The sequence below is a fragment of the Gavia stellata genome, chromosome 1, assembly GCF_030936135.1.
Source record: "Gavia stellata isolate bGavSte3 chromosome 1, bGavSte3.hap2, whole genome shotgun sequence".
Classification (NCBI taxonomy): domain Eukaryota; kingdom Metazoa; phylum Chordata; class Aves; order Gaviiformes; family Gaviidae; genus Gavia; species Gavia stellata.
Window position 1 is genome coordinate 6,887,390 of NC_082594.1, and position 21,497 is coordinate 6,908,886.

Consider the following 21,497-nt stretch of genomic DNA (forward strand, 5'->3'; position numbering starts at 1 on the left):
TCATTTGCTGGGCAATGCAAGTCCTGTGATTTATGAATTATCTCCTTCTTAAGCCTTTAGTTCATTCACCTTGTCTTTTTCTAGGCAGAAATTAGATTGAGACTCTATTATCATGCAGTACCAGAAGGTAGTGACATTTGTACTCCCATGATCTGAACAGAGCAATTTGTACCCACAACTTTAAGTTTACGATGAGTTTTGGCTATGATGACTTTTGCACAAAGGTATTTAAAAGTTAGGTTCTCATCTGAGTTATTCCTACGTGTTAAATAAACGGAAGAAGGGGCATCAAGCCCCAGAGCTCAGGGATTTACGCTCTTGGCACCTTTGGTGGATGAATGCCACCGTCCTTTTCCAGGCCTTTCGAGGAGTTAGCAACCTTGGTTTGGGGACTACTGCAATGTGCCTACCTGTCTCTCCTTTACTACACGAAGGAAGACAACATCCTGCCTCTTTTTATCCACTGATTCCTTCAGGCTGTGGAAGAGCTTCTTTTTTCTTCTCCTGGCCCTTTCTCATCAGTCTTTTCCTCTGTCTCAAACGGCTGTGAGGAGTCGGGCTCAACCACTGGCACTGCCTTAGGCCTCACCTTAACCCATACTGAAACCACCCGGCTTTATCCCGGTTACAGCCTCACCACGATGCGCTGGTGCCACCCACTTCTCTCCGTTCAGCTTAAAGCGCCGTATTTATTAAACCTCCTCTTGGCATCAGTCAGCACTCTTCCGTCTGGAACCACTCCTTTTAATTTCCCTGAAGGAATGCGTCAGACACAATCCCGAGGAAAAGCAGGAGGCAGTAACAATATAGGAAGCGCTTTGTGCCGTGGCTGGTTTTTTTCAGTTTTACATACGTGGCTTTTCAGTCACGTAGATGCTCCTGTGTCTGGTTGGCATAAGCTAAGCTGCCCCTCTCAGTATTCAGCATTATACCCAATGGCCTCAGGCAGAAATAAGCTGCTGCATCTTCGTCCCTGCCGCAGGACGGCGTAATTTCCAGAGAGGCGCATCGCCTGTGCCAGGCACAGGGTGGGTCTGGGCAGCGGTTAACCCCCCGCCGCTTTCCGGCACCAGATTTTCACGGGTAGGTCGGGCACCTCGTCTCTCTCAGTTGCCTCTTCATCAGGGGCAGGTCTCGTGGGTGTAAAACACCTTCGTTGAGGGCAGGAGGTCTCTTGGAGGGAGTAGTCAGGCAAAGTCCGGCCATTTCCCCTCGCTCCCAAAGCTGGTAATGTCCTTAGTGCATTAGTTTTTAATTTGAATGCAGCGACTGATTTTGCCAGGAGTATAATGAGATCATTTCTCCGGTGAACTGCTCCATGGATATGACAGCAGTGATAAACAGGCAGGAGAAGGATCTCAGTGTGGTCCGTAATCAAGTGGAGGCCCTGCTTAGCACCACATTAAAAGAGATACTAAAAGGGCCTCAAATCCTGAGGGATGCCTCTCTCCGCTTCAGCCTGTCGTGGTTTAAGCCCAGCCGGCGACTGAGCACCACGCAGCCGCTCGCTCGCTCCCCCACAGTGGGATGGGGGAGAGAATCAGAAGAGTAAAAGTGAGAAAACTCGAGGGTTGAGGTAAAGACAGTTTAATAGGTAAAGCAAAAGCCGCACACGCAAGCAAAGCGAAACAGGGAATTCGTTCACCACTTCCCGTCGGCAGGCGGGTGTTCAGCCATCTCCAGGAAAGCAGGGCTCCATCACGCGTGACGGTTACTTGGGAAGACAAACACCATTACTCCAAATGTCCCCCCCTTCCTTCTTCTTTCCCCCTAGTTTATATACTGAGCATGACGCCATATGGTATGGAATACCCTTTTGGTCAGTCGGGGTCAGCTGTCCCGGCTGTGTCCCCTCCCAACTCCTTGTGCACCCCCAGCCCACTCGCTGGTGGGTGGTGTGAGGAGCAGAAGAGGCTTCGACTCTGTGTGAGCACTACTCAGCAGTAACTAAAACATCCCTGTGTATCAACACTGTTTCCAGCACAAACCCAAAACACAGCCCCACACTAGCTACTGTGAAGAACATTAACTCTACCCCAGCCAAAACCAGCACAGAGCCTCAGCTGCCAACCTGCAGTCAGCCAGTTAAAACAACCTTAATCTTTCTTGAGCAAAGTGCCCCGTGCTGGTAGTAGCTAGTAGTAGTGGTGGTTGGCTTGTGAGTGCCCTTTTCCCAAGGCATCCAGTGAGGACAGCAATCATCTGCCTGACCCCGATGAAAATCTCTTTTTCCTCCCAGGTTTGGAGCAGGGATGGGAAGCCCTCGCTCCCCTCCCGAGAGCAAGCTCCGAACCAGCGTCTCCACTGAAGCAGCGGGCGTTCCACCTCTACTCTTCATGTGAAACACCTGGATGTTCACCTTTACACTTTGTGTAGGTGATGGCAAGAGTTGGTTTCCAGCTTCTGCTGCAAGCACTGGCTATTCCTCAAAGCTTAACTAGCTGATGGGCTGCTTTCAGCACTAGCCAGACTTGAAGGTACAAAGCATATACCTAGAAAATAAGTAATGGGTATCTATTACACATGGAAAAAAATGCATTAGAGCAGTACCATTCTTTTGAAAGTCTGTCATTACCTTAAATGTCTGCAATGGTGCTACTCATTTGGGCTTTTAAACTTCAAAGAATCAGTCATTTTTTAAAGGAAGGAGAAGGCTGTATGGCATCTCCTTTTTATGGAGATTAGTATCTGTGAATAGTGCCTCTGAGATAGCCCGTACACGTTTGATTAACTTGTTGATTAGTGGACAAAGTTTCAAAGAATGACACTATATAAATGGGTTGTTACTTTCCATTTTATTTCTTTTATGATCTTCATGAGTGACTGGGTCATTGCCAACCATAATCATGTGGGAGATGGGGGCTTCTGTATCTGCTTAATTAATCCTGTTCTGAAAAGACATTGCATAAACCTGAACTACAGACTGTATTTTCCCTTAGAGGAAGTCCTCATAAATGTCTCCCTGTTAATTCTCTCCTGGTTCATTAATCCTGTTCTCTGCTGTACGTTGTGACCCAGCTACCTCAGGAAGGATGTCGAGAATCATACAGAATCACTTTGTGGTAGGATGCTGCCTTGGGGGATCGGAGTAATGGGTTCAAACCACCTCAAACTGAGGAGAGCCTAGAAACCGTATCTCCCATTTCTGAACAAGTGTGCTACCCTGCAGGCTGCTGGACTGGCTGTCTTGCCTTCCATCCCTCCTTCCCTTGCTCAGTCACACCACCCCTCAGTAGGATGTTCAACCCAAGAAGTGCCCTCAGCATGTTGAATCCCAGATAAATAAAGGAATTACTACTACATAGGGCCATTCAGACTCATCCTTGCACATAGTGTTTGCTATTCATGGGCTCAAGGCAGAGCATCAAATCCTCCTGGAAAGGTTGACATTGTGTCCAGAGAAGGGCGACGAAGCTGGTGAGGGGTCTGGAGCACAAGTCTTATGAGAAGCAGCTGAGGGAGCTGGGGTTGTTCAGTCTGGAGAAGAGGAGGCTGAGGGGAGACCTCATCGCTCTCTACAATTACCTGAAAGCGGGTTGCAGAGAGGTGGGTGTTGGTCTCTTCTTCCAAGTGACTAGTGACAGGACAAGAGGAAATGGCCTCAAGTTGCGCCAGGGGAGGTTTAGACTGGATTTTAGGAAAAATGTCTTTACTGAGAGAGTGGTGACACACTGGAATAAACTGCCCAGGGAGGTGGTGGAGTCACCATCCCTGGAGGTGTTCAAGGAACATGTGGGCGTGCCACTGGGGGACATGGTTTAGTGGGCATGGTGGGGTTGGGTTGATTGTTGGACCTGATGACTTTAAAGGTCTTTTCCAACCTTAGTGATTCTGTGATTCTGTGATTAAAGAGATGTGGGAATGGCAGCAGAGTCAGCTACCACTCTGCGTAGCCTAAGGAGCATGAAGATCAGCTTAGGGCTCTGGATACCTGATCTCTGCCCCTTATGTTTATGCATTAGTATTCTTCTGCTAGGCTCTTTCTGGAGTATATGAACCTATTTCAAAACCTTCATCCAGGAGGAAGTAATATTTCAACATCCATTTTCACGATGACTTTCCCACCGGTGTCAAAATGAGGTCAGGAGACCTTACTTAGACATAGTAATCACTGTTTTCACCAATTCCAACTGATTTCCTACTTCAGTTTAATGATGTGCTGCTTAGTTTTCAGTGCTTAGACAGTGCATTTATGAATTAGAAGATGGTGGATTTTCTTACTGTAAGAGTAATGAATGACTACTTGATGTTGAAGAAATTTCAACTAGTATTCTTCCAAGTAGAAATGTTAAAAATATTTTCTGATGAAGGAGAGATGCATTTGCTATTTCTGGAATTTCCTCATTAGCTCTGATAATACTGCACATTCTAAAGTGTAAAATCAAACTGAAACTAATGCTTATATGGTTTGCCTTTATTTTTCAAAGCTAAATTAAGGATATGGGATAGAGGTGGGATGCTTCTACCTTTTAAATGGAAGTCCATATGAAAGTTGACGAAAAATTACTTTCGAAGCATTTAAAGCTGCTTTAGCCTCCTTCAGTTAAATCAAATTTGGCTACATCTTGCTTTAAAATTTGTGTGGTAAGTGGAATCAGCAGCAATGTGTACTGAAACTGCCCCATGGAAATCCCATTTTCAGTTGCTTATTTTTTTAACCACACATCTGCACTTTTGAGGAAAAAAATGCATTCTGGTAATCTGTTGTATTGTAGTTGTTTGTGGCATGTCTTTATACCTAAAATTGGGAGAATGGGGAATAAAGGTTGGGATTTGGGATTTATTTATTCTGAATTTAGGGAATTGTGGGAGAAATGCTGCCAGGAAAAGATACAGGTAGCAGGTAGTCAGTGGAAAAAATGAGATTTCCAGGATGGAGACTGAAAGGGGTGGCAGAAAGACAGAGGCTAAAGGGGATACAGAAAGGGATAGCCGTGAATAACTGAGAAAGATGAGGAGCCTGGGAAGGGTCCTGGAAGCAGACTCTGGATGGACAAAGCAGCTGGAAATGGTTGTGGACAGAGGTTAACAAGACACGGCGGGGTGACAGTCTTAGGAAAATAGGAGAGGACTGGACAGACAAACTGAAACCGTGCCGAGATTGCTCAGGACTGAAGGCGGGTCTGGAGAGGGAACCTGGGGCAGAGACAGAAGAGAGGACCGAGCCCAAGGGGAGTGAGCAGATGTTTCCACCCACTAGAAGGTTCTTCCTTTTCATCTGGCACAGAGCGCAAGCTCTGACGCTTATCGCCTCTTAGCTGCGCAAACGTCTGTGAAACGCAAACGCAGGTTTCCAGTCCCCTTCCACTGCCACACGGCATTGACGTTTAAAGTCTCCTAGTGCTGTCGTGACCTCTCCCTGTTTTTGCAAAAGCTGGAAGACGTTGAGAGGTGTTGGCAGGAAGAAAGGGACGATGGCATAGCAAAGACTGTCTTTGCGTTTGGAAAACTAGACTTGTTTCTGTTTGTGCCTCTGCATTCATATGTGATGCTGTATTGGGTTTGCGTGGCAGCGCTTTGGTAGCAGGGGGGGCTACAGGGGTGGCTTCTGCGAGAAGCTGCTAGAAGCTTCCCCTATGTCTGATAGAGCCAATGCCAGCCAGCTCCAAGACGGATCTGCCACTGGCTAAGGCCGAGCTAATCAGAACAGTGGTAGCGCCTCTGTGATAACATATTTAAGAAGGGGGGGAAAAACCGGGAAGCGGCAGCCAGAGAAGAGAGGAGGGAGAATATGTGAGAGGAACAACTCTGCAGACCCCAAGGTCAGTGAAGAAGGAGGGGAGGAGGTGCTCCAGGCGCCGGAGCAGAGATTCCCCGGCAGCCCCTGGTGAAGACCATGGTGAGGCAGGCTGTGCCCCTGCACCCATGGAGGTCCACGGTGGAGCAGATACCCACCTGCAGCCCATGGAGGACCCCACGCTGGAGCAGGTGGATGTGCCGTGAAGGAGGCTGTGACCCCATGGAGAGCCCACGCTGGAGCAGGTGGATGCCCGAAGAAGGCTGTGACCCTGTGGGAAGCCTGTGCTGGAGCAGGCTCCTGGCAGGACCTGTGGCCCCGTGGAGAGAGGAGCCCACGCTGGAGCAGGTTTGCTGGCAGGACTTGCGATCCCGCCGGGGACCCACACTGGAGCAGTCTGTTCCTGAAGGACTGCACCCCATGGAAAGGACCCACGCTGGAGCAGTTTGTGAAGAACTGCAGCCCGTGGGAAGGACCCACGTTGGAGAAGTTCATGGAGAACTGTCTCACATGGGAGGGACCCCACGCTGGAGCAGGGGAAGAGTGTGAGGAGGAAGGAGCGGCAGAAACAACGTGTGATGAACTGACCGCAACCCCCATTCCCCGTACCCCTGCGCCGCTCAGGGGGAGAGGTAGAAAATCGGGAGTGAAGTTGAGCCCGGGAAGAAGGGAGGGGTGGGGGGAAGGTGTTGTTTTTTTAAGATTTGGTTTTACTTCTCATTATCCTACTCTGATTTTGATTGGCAATAAATTAAACTAATTTCCCCAAGTTGAGTCTGTTTTGCCCATGATGGTAATTGGCGAGTGATCTCCCCATGTCCTTATCTCGACCTACGAGCCTTTTTGGCTGTGTGGTGATTAGTCCGGCTGGGCTTAAACCACGACAGATGCTAACCAGGCCACCAGACTATCTCGCAGGCATCTCTGGAAGGTTTGACGGAGGCTTGGAAATCTCACCGTGGAAGCTACTACTGAAGTCAAGGAGGGCTCTGCTCTGAGCAGTCTAATGGTAGGTACTCCGAAATGGCACTGAAGATCAGTTTACACAGTAAACGTACACGATGGGCGCACTTCTTCGGTGTGAACTTCCAGAACCTGAACTGTAGCTGTGAGGACAAATACAGCGTCTCGGTAATACAGCGGCATATGCTACTATAGCTATTACTCTCAATATACTTGCTGTACGTCAGCGTGTTTAATCACGTAGGTTTTCTGATTACCTTTCCCATTTTTTTCTCTCTTTTATTTTTGAATGCAGTTTTTATTTGTTGCTAATTGCTTTGGCCAGTTTTATCTGGATTTGAACGCTTTGGATCTAGCCTTTTGCTTCCACGGCAAGACTGACTTGAACTTCTAAGTACAGCAGATACATAATTTCCTCTGCTCTTCAGTACCCGGAGCAAATCAGTCACGTTTTAATCCAGAGAACAGAGCGAGGGACGGCAGCGCTGCAGAGGCCCTGCGCTCTGCGAAGAGGTGTCTCCCTCACCCACCCACTACGTTCATTTGGAGCAGGGACGCGAACTACATCTCCCGTCAGGCCGTGCTCGGCCCCGCGCGGCATCGCTTGCTGCGTGGGCGCGCGTTGCACCACGGGAGTTGTAGTCCGCTGGCGTCGCGCCGTCCCCCGTGGCCGCGCTCCGGAAGTGACTGGGCGGCCCCGGGGTGACTGGGGGCGTGTTGATTTCCGGGAGACGGCGCTCATGGAGGCTCCGGAGCAGCGAAGCGTCTGAGGGGGTTCGGCGGCCGCCGCCATGTTCGGCTGCCTGGTGGCGGGGAGGCTGGTGAGCGCTGCCCGGGCCGCGGGCGGGGCCCTCCACCCGCTCGGGGCCGGGGTGGAGCTGCCGCGGGGCTCGCCCTTCCCCTGGCCGGGCTCCGTCCTCGCCGCCCTCGTCACGCCTGCCCGGCGCCTCGGCTGGCTCCTGCCCCTCCTCCCCAGGGGCAGCTGCTTTGTAGAGCCTCGTTGCCGGGAGGCAGTCACCATCCCCTCTGTTAATGGAGAGGCTCGGGCTCCTCAGAGACAACCTGGGAGCCTAAAAGAAGCTTTTTAAGGCTAGATTGTGCGTTGGCTGCAAGGATGTGGCATCTCGGGTGAAGAGGAGGGTATCTTGTGCTCTGGCATTTAGCCGTCCTTCTGCTGCCTGTCTCAAGGTCTATTGTATTTCCTATGTGAACAGGTTTCCATGATCCTGGGGTTGTGCCAGCCAGGTGGTCAACAGCCACTGCTTATAGACTTGGCAACCTCTTCTGCACCCTACTTTCCTCCTACGCACATGGGGAGCGAAGGTATTCTGATCCTGTAGTCCCGGGTGGGATATATGTTCAGTGCAGGTAGAACAAGACTGTTGTGCCTTTTTAGTAATATTTTTTGCAGTTGTTCTTCTGCTGTGTTTGACTTTTATCTGGCATTTGCTATTTAGGTTAGTACGTTCCTCGCTTTTTGTTTTGTTCCACTTTAGGTGTATTTCTGTAAAAGGAAATTCACAGTTACAGTCAAAGATGAAAATCATAGTAATACTAATAAAGGCTTTGTTCTCTTTAGGTACAAGCAGCTCCCCAGCAAGTGGCTGAAGACAAATTTGTATTTGATTTACCGGACTATGAAAACATCAACCATGTAGTGGTCTTCATGCTGGGAACGATACCATTTCCAGAAGGAATGGGAGGATCTGTCTATTTTTGTTATCCGGACCAGAGTGGGATGGCAGTGTGGCAGCTGCTGGGGTTTGTCACTAATGAGAAGCCAAGTGTCATCTTCAAAATTTCTGGTCTGAAATCTGGTAAGACTGGTAAAACATAGTAGTCAGGGAAACAGATGTGTTCCTGCGTGCATAAGGGGATAAATTTGAAGGTGGCTGTGAACAAAAAGCTACTTGAAAAAGCAGACCTCTGTGTGTTTTCAGGTAGTCCCTAGCAGGTGTGGTACTAGAAGCAGTCTGTGAGCTTTATGGAAGTCTGTCTGTACATTAATGTTCCTAGCAAAATTTCTCTCATCTTCTCTGGTATGTGGTGTTGATCTGGAAATTCCTTTGAGCACGCTTGGCCTCTGTTCCAGTGCTTCTGCATAGAGAACCTGAGGAAGAATGACCCTGTAACTTCCATAGCATGGTTCTCAGGCATTTGCCTAGACATGCCCGCAGCATTTTCTTTCAGCTTCCACTGTAAAGCAGGTGTATTGTTGGTAGCACAGAGACAGGTTTTGTAACAGGACAGCCTGACGCAGTGATTTCAGACAGACAGCCGCTCCCCGTTCAGGTGCGGCTGCACTGTGTCATTGTCCAGTAGAGGGTGTTGTCATTGGAAAGCAGCTTTCCAAATGTTCTAGTATTTTTTGATATACACCCAACTCAGAGAAGTCTGACTCGTGGGAGCCAGAGAATACTGGTGCTACCTGAAGTAGGTGTGGGGGTGATTTCCTAAATATATGGGGGTTTTGCCATACATAATACAAAAATGATGAAGCGCTGCAGCGGCACACCTTTGTCTTACTAAAGGGACAGATATGTCAGTCAAGCAGCTTCAAGTGTTATGGTGATAAAGTAATACATATCTTTTACAGGCTTCAGTGTAGTCTACAGCCTTGAGTCTCTAGGTGAGCATTGAGGTTGCTGTGATGAAACGTATTAATTCGTAACGTGGAATGCTTGCTTTTGAATGAGTCCTGGGTGGCAGTGTGATGTGAGATAAGGGCTGTCGAGGTGCAAAATGAATTCTGATCATATATGTTCCTCAAAAATTTAGGCTTTCTTCAGAAGAGAGAACAGCCACAGGAAGGGGTTTGGGGGGGCATGTTGTTTTATATGCCAAAGTTGTGTTGTTAGTGAAACAGTGAAGTGTATCACTGGTTCTTTTGCCAGCTTTTGCCGTATGTTTCTCATGCTTGAAAGACTTACTGAATTATATATGCCTTCAGACAGGTCTGTAGGAAAACACATTTTCAGATGTTTTTTGCATGATTAGCCATAATTCCCAAGTAGGGGCTGCTCTCAAGGAAGAACTCTGTGACATGATTGAATGCATTTGCAATGCCATGAGGCAGTGCCGTGCTTGATTTGAACAGTGGAGAGCTCCGCTGTTCCCATTGTGGTCTACAGCTTATCTCCGATTGTAGAGTCAGAAACTAAGCTACACAGCCTTAGTTTCCATGACCATAAACAATTGTATGAGGGAGAAGACTGTGAGGCTGTGGAAAGGGGAAACCAGAGAGGGATTACAGAGGGCTGGAATCATGGAGAGACATCACTGACTGTTGAAATCTGCATTTTGGGTTTAATCCCTTGTTGAGAGGAACAAACTTGTGTTCCTGTTTATCAGCTCCCTGTGAAGCAGTGGTTGTAGCAGAGTTTCTTGCTGTGTGATGAAGAGGGCCAGCATGTTTCTTATGTGGACATGAGTGGCCAGCTGAAGTGGCATAGTGTTTTATTACACAGACTTTGGGAAAGGTTAAATGTATCATTTGTATCTCTTACGTGAAGTTTATGTTTAGTGTCTGAAATGCACTGGAACTGTACGGGTTTTGCGATGTGTGTAACTTGCACACTGTTGTAAAGACTGGTTAGGCTGTTAAATACAGTATCTGGGGATGCAGTGTTAAACTTCTGGACTATGAGGGTCAAGTAAAATGGTGTTGCCCAAAGTATTTTTGTTTGCCTCTCTCTTCCTGTCCTGTGCTCACTTAGGAAAGCCAGTGCAGGTGAATGTTGCAGTGTTATACAACAAGTGGGATACCAGAAGGTTGTCTCAATACATGAACTAAAGGGGAAATTGCTTCTGTGGAATACGCTCCTCAACATGAAAGTGATTTGTGGAGTAGGGACTAAATTATGAACCTGGACACCTTTTCCTGACTACAGGTGCTATTTAAACTCGGGGAACCTTCTTTGAATAAGAGATTTACAGACTGGGTCTTGAAGATGTCTCACAGGAATGTCATAGTACCCTCTAAAAGATTCTTTTAGAGCTCCTTTGTAATCAGGAAAGGTTTGCTGAATTGTATGTCTTAGCACTGTCAGTACAAACTCAATATATCTAAAAGCAGGCTTTTTTGTTGTTCTTGCTAACTTTTAGCTACTCTTAAAAGCTATGCTGTGAGGCTAGAAATGTAAGTGCTTGTGTGGTTTGCGGGGGTTTTTGTGTTTGTTTTTGTTGTTGTTACTGTTTTGACCCCTGGATTTAGTGAGTGAAGTCTTGCATCTGCTGATATTGATTATAAGTCTAGGAGTCAAAGGCCCAAAGTGTCCAACATATCACATTTCTGTTTGAGGATTAACTGTCATGTAAGATGGTCACTGGCTGTGCAATAAGCATTAAATCTGAATTCTTTTCTTTGTCTCTTCAGATGCAATCTTCATGTTTGCTGGAAATAAGACTATTAAATTAACTCTTCCCCACCCCCAAATCGAAATTGGTAGTTAGAATTCAGAAAGCCTGAATTTAATCATAAAATGCCTTATGGAAGTGGCAAGAATCATTTAGGACCACAGCAGATGTTTTGCTTTAGAGGCAACAGAATGGTGGTGCTGGTTGTGGTACTGCCCTCCAGGGTAAAAAAACGACGTGTCTAAGTATGCCATACCAGTGCTTATAAGAGTGAGGTGCTGGCACGTGGCTCAATGTAGAGCATGGTAATTTAGTTAAATTAATTATCTTCTCAGTTGGGTTGTCTTTGAGATATTCCTATGTTTGCACAGGGTTGGCAGTGTTGCTTGTATTTGGATTTTGTTAGGAAGTGATGCAGAGACAACGTGTGTTCCAGCAGTCAAATTTCTAAAGGTGAGCAGAAGTGATAATCAGCTGTACGTACAGCAGGGAAGGGCTCTCAATAAGTTTGTGAGTGGTGATGCTCCCACTTGGATTGTGGAAAACTTTCATTTTGATTTCCTGTCAATTCATGTTAAAAGCTGAATAACGTGTGTTTGTGAGGTGTTGGGGTTTTCTGGTCATTTCCCCACCCCCCAGTGGGATGACAGTCAATGTGTGTTCTTTCAGGTTCTTACTCTTCCCACTTCTGGGTTTTTCATTACAGGTGAAATGTTTAACAGCCTGTAGTCAAGGCAGAATAGACTATTTCTGGCTTTAACAAAGCTGATTGGCTTCTTTAGTGCCAAGAGGAGTAAAGTAGCAACATACCTTTGTGAAAGAGGCTGAGTTGATCTCTTGATATTGTGCAATTTCTGCACTTGTGTATTAAACTGCAGCTGTAGTATGTGTTGTAGTAAGATCCCTCAGTGCCCATTGGAGCTGCGCTAGTAGTGCTAACTGTATTCATTCATTAAGGTCACTGGCATTCCTAATGGAATCGCTGTGAGCTTTGTCACTCAACACAAGGAATTGTGGTCAGTTCTCATGGCGTGACTGAAGAGTTCAAGATTTTTGCTTGGGCTCCTGATGCCCTTGCAGAGCATGACTGCTCTTGGAAGGCAAGACATATGTTCTGCTGGGTTTTGCCACAGGTGTTGTGTTTAGCTTGCTTTGGAAAGTGTTGTGGATAGAATGTTTTGCTGGCCTTCCTTTTCAAAGCAGGAAGTTAGGCTGCAGGGAAGCATTTTGGGCCTAGAGAATCACACTTTAGAAGAATGTCGTTGCTGGCAATTGTTGCTGTTACTGGCTTGTGTGTACTTTTAGATCTGGAGAGAAGTAACGGCTGGTAATACTTTAGTGCATGCAATTGCATATTCTTCTCTGTCTGCGTGTTGCTTTACTGATTGAGAGTAGATGAATTTCATGTGATTGTGCATAAAGAAGGGGCTTAGAAATACTCCTTGCCTTGGAATTGTAGGGTTTTTTATTTTTCAGTTGTGCCTGAAAGTGTGGTAGAAACAGACAACAAACCTTGGGCTGGGATTTTGCACCCTTACTGGAAGTATGTTGACAAGTGGGATAAAAGTTACAGGATAGCCTTCTCCGTTACAGACTTTTTCTGCTGTGCCGCATGCAAGGATGTGTGTGGTGCTGTCTTCCACTTACAAGTATACCCTCAAATATAATATCTGCATTTGAGGCCCACACATGGGTAAGGTTTTTGATGTGGTTGGGCTGGAAGGTAGTGAGGGCTCACTATCTTGAATCAAGGGTTCCATGAAGGGAAAGAAAGGGGTGGAAGAAAGATTTCTGATTGCAGTTGCTCTGCTAGGACATAGTGCGTTGGAGAGTGTAGGGTCTGAATGCGAAAACCTGAGCTTGTATTTCGGTACCGATTAACGTACTGTGTTCTCTGTATTTGTAAGGTTTGGAATGCTAATTGCAAGAGCCAAGCATTAAAAATGTGGGGTGTATTTCAGTTGGTGTAAGGTTGGTAGGGGATGCTTTTCTCTCACCCTTTTAGGCAGACATCTTTCCAAGAGAATGGTTCCACGGGGTTCATGCAAAGTGACAGAATGGATGTATTTTATTATTTAGATCATGAGTGTCTTTCTAAAGTAGTGATATATTCTGATGGAGCCTGTTGCTTGAGGATGTTATATTTTTATTGTTAAGTGTCAGCTTCTCAGGTGAAGATGTTACAAGGTGTGTGCTTTGTGCCTGTGCTTGGACTGCGTGATTTTTCTGTATTTCTGAGATAGGGAGATCTCTGGTGAGAGTCAAGGAATATCTTGTACAGAAGAAACACAGTGATTTAAATAACAGTTTTTTGCTTGTGTGCCAAATCTAACGTGTGCTGTTTGTGGTGCTTTCAGGGAAGGGAAGTCAACATCCCTTTGGTGCCATGAACCTCCCTCAGACGCCAACGGTGGCCCAGATTGGAATCTCAGTGGAACTGCTGGAGAACCTGGCCCAGCAGACTCCTGTTGCAAGTGCTGCTGTGTCATCGGTAGATTCATTCACAGAGGTAGCTTGGATATTCTGTTTTCAGAAATTCTCTGTACTACAAAAGTCTTAAGAATTGAGCCTCTGAAGAACTAATTAAATAAAGAAAAAAGCTGCTATGGGTGGCTATAGGATTGTAACCAACCTAATTTTTGTCAAGTCATTTGGCTGAACACTTTGATATTTTGAAAGGACTTTTTATTACACTGGAGACATAGTCTTCCTGTAAAGGATTCAGTTTTTGCATGCTCAGTGGAATCGGGCAGTAGACTTACTGGTGTCGATGTCACTCTACTGTAAAAATATTTATGATACTTCCTTTTAGGAGCAGCTATGACTAAATACATGTAAGAGACAGTGGATCTTTGGTAATCTGTAGGTGCTGGAACTCCAGTGCATAGACTTGCAGGGACAGTCAAAAATTGCTCAAAAGTCAAGGCAGACACAGGCGTGGATGCCGATAGGTATCCAAGTATACCACTGACCCTTAAGAAATCCTTCTGATGTAGTTGTGCAGAACTACAGAATCATGCCCTCGCCCACAGAAAGATGTATTTAGTGAGGTTTTTTCTGGTTCTTTCCCTATGAACCAGGCCTTGAGCTGTAACACTTGCCATTTTTTACCCAGCCTGTCTGTTGGTTTGAACCCCTGGAAATCCTCAACCAGCACTGGCAATTAGTTGGCTATCTAACAGCAGTTCAAGGCAACCTGGATCTGCATGGCAGGTCTTGATTTTCCCTAACACTGAGAGCTCTGGCATTATCTTTTAATGTTTCAGCAGTTGGTGAGGTTTTTTTGACGCTTTTTTTTTTCTTCTCGCTCACTTTCCTTGCAGACGCTTGCTGAGGTAGATTGGTAATTGAACAGTAATCCTGAAACTGTAGCTGATGTCCTTTGGCAGTTTATACACATAACAGCTCCAAATAGGTAATGTCTCTTGGAGAAAGTTATCATGACTAGGAGTTGGCCAACAGCTATTTTTATACAGTACAGTTAACTGAGCTTTTCTGGAGTTGTTAGGCGCAAATGACATCTAAATAACATTTCTGATTCCACCGATTTTTATTATAGCATTATAAGTCATGAGGTAATAATGTGCCACTTGAGGTCATTTGCAAGGTGGCTGGTGGACTTTTCTGGCAACAGTATTAAAAGAAAACAAAACAAAACGCATGATTACATAACTTTTTTACAGATGTTATTTCCAGTTAGGTGGATTTTTCTATTAAAGAGTAGCATCTTAACTGAAATTATGTATTGCTTTCAAGGAATGCAGTTGAGCCAAAGGTTGAAGTAATAGTTACTCCTATAGAGAGAACGTATAAAGTCATAGTTGAGGGAAACCTTTGAGGGACTAGATAGCAGAGGAAGGGGATATGACTAGGAGCATGTCTCTGAATGACTAATAGCTTTTATTTAATACTTGGCATCATCTCTTTGGAACTGCCACATTATAGCAATAAAAGCATGTTTTTAAAGGCAAAATCATCTGTTGCTACTCTAAGTTAAGGGGTTGCTCTTCCACTACATTTTTAGTAAGTTTTATGAAGCTTTATGCTTGTGTATATGTAATTTTTTATAAATATAGTTATATTATTATAAAAAAGTTGTATGGAAAAAAGTGGGACAAAACCACAGAGTTCTGCGTGTGAGTGGGGTGAGACTGAGGGTAGGCTCCTGCGTTCTAGGACATCAGTTCTTCTGCTCCTTTTGTCGGAGCAGGTGGAGGGAAGCACAAGAGTGTGCATATATTGCCCCAGGCTCTGTTTTCCTCCATCACTTCACTGTCTAAGAAAATAGCTTGTTCTCCCACCAAAACAATGCATACTTTTTTTTTTAAATAAAAAGAATAGGGGAAAGGAGGAGGTACCATAGGCTTACATGTTTGTAGACTGGCTGGGAATGTCCTACAGCCTCCATGTTTTCCCCAGCAAGATCTTGTGGCAGAGGATGCCAGGAGAGCACCCTTCTGTAGTGAAAGCTAAAGGAAAGTTTCCTGTTGCTGGAGTCTGACAATGAGTTGTAACGAGGCAGATTGCAAACTTTTCAGCTGGTTTAACAACTAGTGTTTTGCTATGAGCTGGAGTGGCAGCTTTGACCTGGTCTGCAGTTCTTCTGATGGTTTAATTTGGAGGAGAGAGACAGCTCTTGTCACTGCATCACTACTTTGTCACAAAAAGAAAATGTTCCTCCCAAAGCTCTTTATCCAGTTGGATGAAATTGGGTGGGGAGAGGGTGAGTGAAGATTCTGAAAATCATTTCTGGATGGATCTGAGGGCAAGACTGAGAGTTAGGATGTTTTGATCAATTTAAAATGAACATCCGTGGACATACTATATCCACTTTCCTATTGTGTTTTAGATGACAGTGCTAATTCTACTTTATATAGGAGCTGTATAGCTGTTAAACTTCTGCACAAAATTCAAATTGAAAAAAGAACTTAAAATGTCTTTTTTTAATTTCAGTTCACTCAGAAGATGTTGGATAACTTCTATAACTTTGCTTCCTCATTTGCTGTTACTCAGGCACAGATGACCCCAAATCCTTCTGAAGCTTTCATTCCTGCAAATGTAGTTCTGAAATGGTAATGGCAATGACCTCTAGTAACAAGAGTTCTTTTTTGTAGGCATTAAACCAGTTGATTTCTAAGTGTTGAACTACTGTCATGCTATTCAGTGAGATGATGCTTATCTGAAGTATAGAGAGGTTCTGTCCACTGTTTCTATATTTATTTGCCAGCATCTTCGTATCAGTTTTTTATTAGAAAAGTCTTTACAGCCTATAAAATTTTTTTACTTCTAGAAATGTTGCCCTTGACATAATGCAGATCCACATATGTTGCTGATTATGCAAATGCTCTGGAGTCATGGGAAGACAAAACACACTGATACTTGTCAATTTGTGCTTATTTGTTATGCTTGGTCTCTTGCTAGACATATTCCAGCATAGTTACATTGCTTAAGGGAGAGGTGGAGAAATCGCGTACCTAGTTGACCTGGTTCTGTCACCGAGACCCTTGAGCACAAATACAGAAATCTCTAAGAGTTGTTTTCCGGGGACTGGTTTAAGAAATAACTGACTATGGGGATAGCCCATGTAGTCTGGAGATAACTTGTGAACTGTGGGCAGTCCTTTAGGTTGTCTGAAAAATTCTGTCCTACAGTTTATCAGTTTAGCCCTCTTTAGCCTCTACAGTATTAACCTAAACCCTTGTTAAAACAGTATTTTGGGCTCTCTGAATACAGTTTTATCATTAGTACAGATCTCATGAATATGCAAGCAGTTAACGTAAGCAATATATCTTCTTTGGGACTGTAACTTGATGCAGATCCCTTCTATTTAGAAGGTAACTGTGTGCACTCTATGAAGAGATGTGGGTAAGGTCCCTGATGAGAGAAACCAAAGGGAAGACAGGCTAAAGAAGCAGTGTAACGGCTGGTCATTGTGTGGATGATGCTGAGTCTGCTTTTGGCTGTTGTTCAAAACAGAGTTGTGCCTCACTTCACTGTACTGATAAACTGAACACATTTATGTATAGAAATCTGTTAATGTGATTACAGACACAGAAAAACAACATTTTTTTTGGCTCTGTTCGTATGTTTGAGAGTCATTATAATGTGTTTTAATTATAGCTTGCAATATGTGGAGTATCTTAGGTCTCTGCAATGGGCTGGCTGCAATGGAAATGCAATAGTTTGGCTTAGAAATTCATTCATAAATAAGCCTTCCTCTAATTTGAATGGGTTTAAAACCCTTTAGAGTCTCTCTTCTCATCTGAGTTGGGTTAGGAACTATGAGATGTAGGAGAACATTTTTTTTATTTTCTTTGTTTCATTGGCAGTACCTTTTGACGCCTTACAGCTTGGGTTTGTGGGGATTGAAAGAGGGTTTTAAGCTTTTGTAGCTCAAAGCCTGTAGGTGTTTATTTTTTTAAAGAAAGTCACAGAAATTGTATACTTTCCCTATTTCTTCACTGTAGGTCAATAATGAATTCTGATGTCCAATTTGTTTGTGGTTTGCTTGTTTCTGTGAGTATGGGAAGTGAAATCAGGACAGCATGTGTGCATACGTGATTCCATTATGTGTTAGAGAATTATTTTTCCTCATTAGATTTTACTAAAACATTACCATATATAATAAAATGTGGAAGTTGGAATTATTTGGTGAGGGTGGAAAAATAATGGGGACTACTTTGTCTCAGGGTTTCTATTAGAACTACAAGGCAAATCATTGCATAGTCTTGAGCGCAGAATTGTCTGCAGTCCCCTCTTCCTTACCTGTGGGCAGGTTCACATCGCCTGCTAGGAAGCAATCCTGAGTTGGAGGCTGTGGTCTCTATGCAAGCCTGCTCCAGTCTGTTAAGCTTGCTAGCTCACGTCCACCGTCCCGTGACTGAAGTGCTAAGCTGGTTCTGTGCATCCCAGATGGAGCAGCACTGAAGGGGTAGTACAGGGACAGCTGAACTGGATTCAGCAGCAGTGGTGTTACCTTGTGTTTCCCAGTATTACGGTGTATCCCTAAATGTCATGAGGTTTTCTTGGTTTGGTTTTGCTGGGGTTTCTTCTGTGAGATATCTGGCCTGATAACTAGGATGATGGGCAGCCTCAGGCTCACACTTGTACCCGCCCAAACTTTGATTTCCTAGCTCAAAAAATGTTACGCACAAAATAGCCACTTTTAATTCACTTAAAATTTTACTAAACTTGAATGAGCATCCTCTGGGGTACCACTTTAGTGAAGTACATATTGTTGTTGAAATACAAGTCTCACTGTGAGTATTTTTGGTATGGAATCGGAAAGGAGGATTTTGGATTTACTCACTTTCTGGTGTAGAGTAGATGTAATTTATCATGTTCTCAGCATAGACTAAATTATTTGTATCAATTTTTTAAGCCATTCTACTTGCAGCAGCTTTTGTTTTCTGCTGTTTGTTTTTTTTTTTTCTAGGTATGAGAACTTCCAGAGACGTCTGACACAGAACCCTCTCTTCTGGAAAACATGAGCTTAAATTGTGTCATTTGAAGTGCTTTCTAAACAGTGTTACCTGAAAGATGCAGCAAGTAACTCTACTGAAGAATTTTTTTGGGGAAAAAAACCAAACGATTAGTCTGAATAGACAAACTTGTAACTTTTGTATTACTCTTGAAAATTATTTAAAATTAAAATCTGTGAAAACTACTTGACTACATGGTTCTTTTAATTGAAGTACTTGGCTGCAACAAGAAATCAGTGTTGCATGTGCATGCATAGAAATATTCTTTTGAAACTGCATTTAAAGTGGAAGAAATTACAAGATGGAAAAATGGCAGCACTGTTTCATACTTGTGTGATGTTTTGGGGTGTTTAGTTGTAAACAAATAAATGTAGTTTTTCCTTCTTTACCTCATTCTGAAGGGTGATCAGGCAACTGAGAATATGCTGATGGTTTTCCTGCTGGTACTTAAACTGTAAGTTCTTTCACTTTGTGGACAACCAACATTCCTGTCCCAGCTCATATAAATGGTACAATAGTATTTCCCTCTTTGGCACAGAGACATTACTGAGCTTGATCTCAGGATACCTGTCTTTAACTTTTCCTGTATGAAAGTGTAATGAAGAGAAATCTTTGGGGACTCTTTCCCTGCTGCAAGTCAAATAGCTTTGAAATGGCTGTCACTGGCCAATTCAGAGTTGTAGATTTGTACTTTGCAGCCCCAGACTGTTCAGTGAGATGAGAGCTGCTAAATTATTGACAGTGGAGGTATTTGATGAATTTGTCTTTACCTTCAGCTTTCTCTAATTATGGTATGAAGCATGATGTGGAGGAGGAGAAAAATAAGCCTAATGGTTCTTAGTATCCAGAAGACTTTTTCTGTGAGGAAAATGGGTTACGTCAAAATGTTGCTGTTATTTCAAGGATTTGTGGGCTACAGTTTCTACTGTTTTGAGAGGAAGCTATTACGTTCTGCTTTAAGAAACTCATTGCAGTGCAGTGAACCGAAGCTTGTTTTGACTATCCTGTGAGCCTCTCTTGGTGTCCTTAGAACTTGTCTCTGATTCTACTCCAAACTTCCAGCCAAGCATCTCCATAGTCTCCATCAAAACAAGGAATGTTGTTTCAAATTCTAGGCATTTGGAAGAAGCTGATGTCCCTTCAGTTTGGCATGAGAAGGTATCTTTTCAGTAGTAGTGCCTGCCTGTCGCTGGGAGGTCCTGGTGACGCCTGCAGCTCTTGCAGCTGCTCTTCTCTTGAGCTGCTTTGCAGTGTGGAGGAGAAGGGAGGCAGGGAGGTAGCACTGGAGGACTGTTCTGTCAAGTGGGGGTTGAGAAGGGGGCTTGTAATGGCACAAGTGAGAAATACCTTTGCCCTTTCAGGTCCAGGTGCTAACCTAGAGTGTGGGTGTGGCAACCATGACTTCCTTTTTCTGGCCTTGGGAAGGTGACTTCAAGGCATCGGAAAGTCTTGTTTCCAACATTCATGTCTTATACAACCAAAGGTAGGAGCATCAGGAGCCATTTCATGAGCGTTCTTCTAACAACTGTTAACTACAGTAACTGCTGGCTCAGCCTTGGGGTCTGGGGTGGGTGGGTGTGCAGGACTGGTGGTGGATCTGACTGCTTTTTCCGAGGGGGCAATAGGGCAGCCACAATGTCTGGGTTCTGCTCCAAGTTCTGGCCCTGACTTCTGGTGGTTTTAGATGATGCTGGGCACAGAGGGTTCCAGCTCTCCACAAAGTGGGGATCAGCCAACCTGGGTCCCTGTTTGGTTAAAAGAGCTGGAGCTGCTTGGGTGGAAGTCTAGGGGTTGTCTGTCCAGGGATCAAATGTGGGAGAAAGTGGCCATGGCACATGAGAAACTTCGGGATTCACAAGTCTTCAGCCTGGCCCTGACCTCTTGCTTTTGATGGAAATCTATGGCTGAGTTTCCACAGTCATTGGATTATACTTCATGATCGACGTCTGAAAGGCAATGTCAGAGTGAGGGAGTGTCCTACACCACTCCAGAGAGATGGCCTGAAATTCAAGGGTGAGAAAGGAGTTCTTTTTACTTTCCATCAGTGAAATCCTGCTTGCTATGCCAGAGCCAGGGCTCCCCCTCTCCTTTCTTCCCACCACATCTTCTGGTACCTCCACACTGGCAGCCCAGGTACTGAACTTCAGGACACCCTCAGCCTTTGGATGTCAGATGGCAGGACGTGTGTGTCCCTGGCTGCAAACCACTTTCTGTTTGAGCACCAGTGTTGCCCTGGGGTCAGCAGAAGGCTATAGTTGAAATCAGTCGAAAGCTCAGCCATGCAGCCCCTGCCAGGGGTGCGTGTAGTCTGGGGGGCAGGAGGGAGAGTTTGAAGACAGTGGCTTCAGTTGTCTCGTTGGTTTAGGAATGTGGTTGTGAGCTTGGTGACTTAGGGCGTGACACGTCTTTCGTTCGTTCTGCAGAGATTGTGGAAATTTGGGGTCAGGTGTCTCATTACATCCAGCAGCAGTTAGCACCAGGCAAGTTGATCGTTATGTCTTGTTTCTCCCCTCATACTCTGGTGGTTTTGGCACCCTGACCCCTGTCAAAGTCATGAAATGTAATTAGTCTTATCTTTCTTCTGGGATGTTGGCTTTCTGCTTTAAAATGTAGTCTACAAGTGTGCCACAAATAAGATTTTTCTGTCAGTGTACAGAAAAAAACAAGTCCAGCTCTAGTTATAGTCAAAAGATCAATGCTGTCAGAGTTTCTCTGTTCCCCACTGGCAGAGTGGAAAGACCACCCACCATATGACAATTGTTGGAAACCCCTTGCATCTCCTCTAGCTGAAAGCTATTTGTGCTACTTTTACAACAAATCTTTGTCCGTGTGTTTTTTTTCCTTTTCTATTTCTAGAGTGTCAGAATAGTTGGACTGGGGATGTTTGGTGTTCACATGGAAGAGCTATGTACAGGAAAGAACAATTGGTTGCCCATTCAGAGACCCACATTTCAACTGTC

The 21,497-nt window shown here is 44.8% G+C and overlaps 1 protein-coding gene across 3 annotated transcripts; it reads left to right on the forward strand.

Moving 5' to 3' along the window:
• Positions 1-7,422: 7,422 nt before the first annotated feature.
• HIKESHI (heat shock protein nuclear import factor hikeshi) lies at positions 7,423-18,722 on the forward strand. 3 transcript variants are annotated; one of them, XM_059822548.1, is made up of 5 exons: positions 7,423-7,521; positions 8,280-8,517; positions 13,414-13,565; positions 16,010-16,128; positions 18,492-18,722. In XM_059822548.1, the coding sequence occupies exons 1-5, from the start codon at positions 7,492-7,494 to the stop codon at positions 18,544-18,546; spliced, it is 594 nt and encodes a 197-aa protein (XP_059678531.1). In that variant the 5' UTR covers positions 7,423-7,491; the 3' UTR covers positions 18,547-18,722. The 3 variants fall into 3 exon arrangements, with proteins under 3 accessions (XP_059678531.1, XP_059678542.1, XP_059678551.1); XM_059822559.1 differs by having other exon boundaries at positions 16,070-16,128; XM_059822568.1 differs by lacking the exon at positions 7,423-7,521 and adding an exon at positions 7,869-7,888.
• Positions 18,723-21,497: the final 2,775 nt, after the last annotated feature.

Bases quoted from the DNA above. Each gene is read 5' to 3' on its own strand.
- HIKESHI (XM_059822548.1), top strand. From the start codon at position 7,492: ATGTTCGGCTGCCTGGTGGCGGGGAGGCTG. The intron at 8,518-13,413 runs GTAAGACTGGTA...TGGTGCTTTCAG, and splicing joins AATTTCTGGTCTGAAATCTG to GGAAGGGAAGTCAACATCCC. The intron at 13,566-16,009 runs GTAGCTTGGATA...TTTTAATTTCAG, and splicing joins CGGTAGATTCATTCACAGAG to TTCACTCAGAAGATGTTGGA.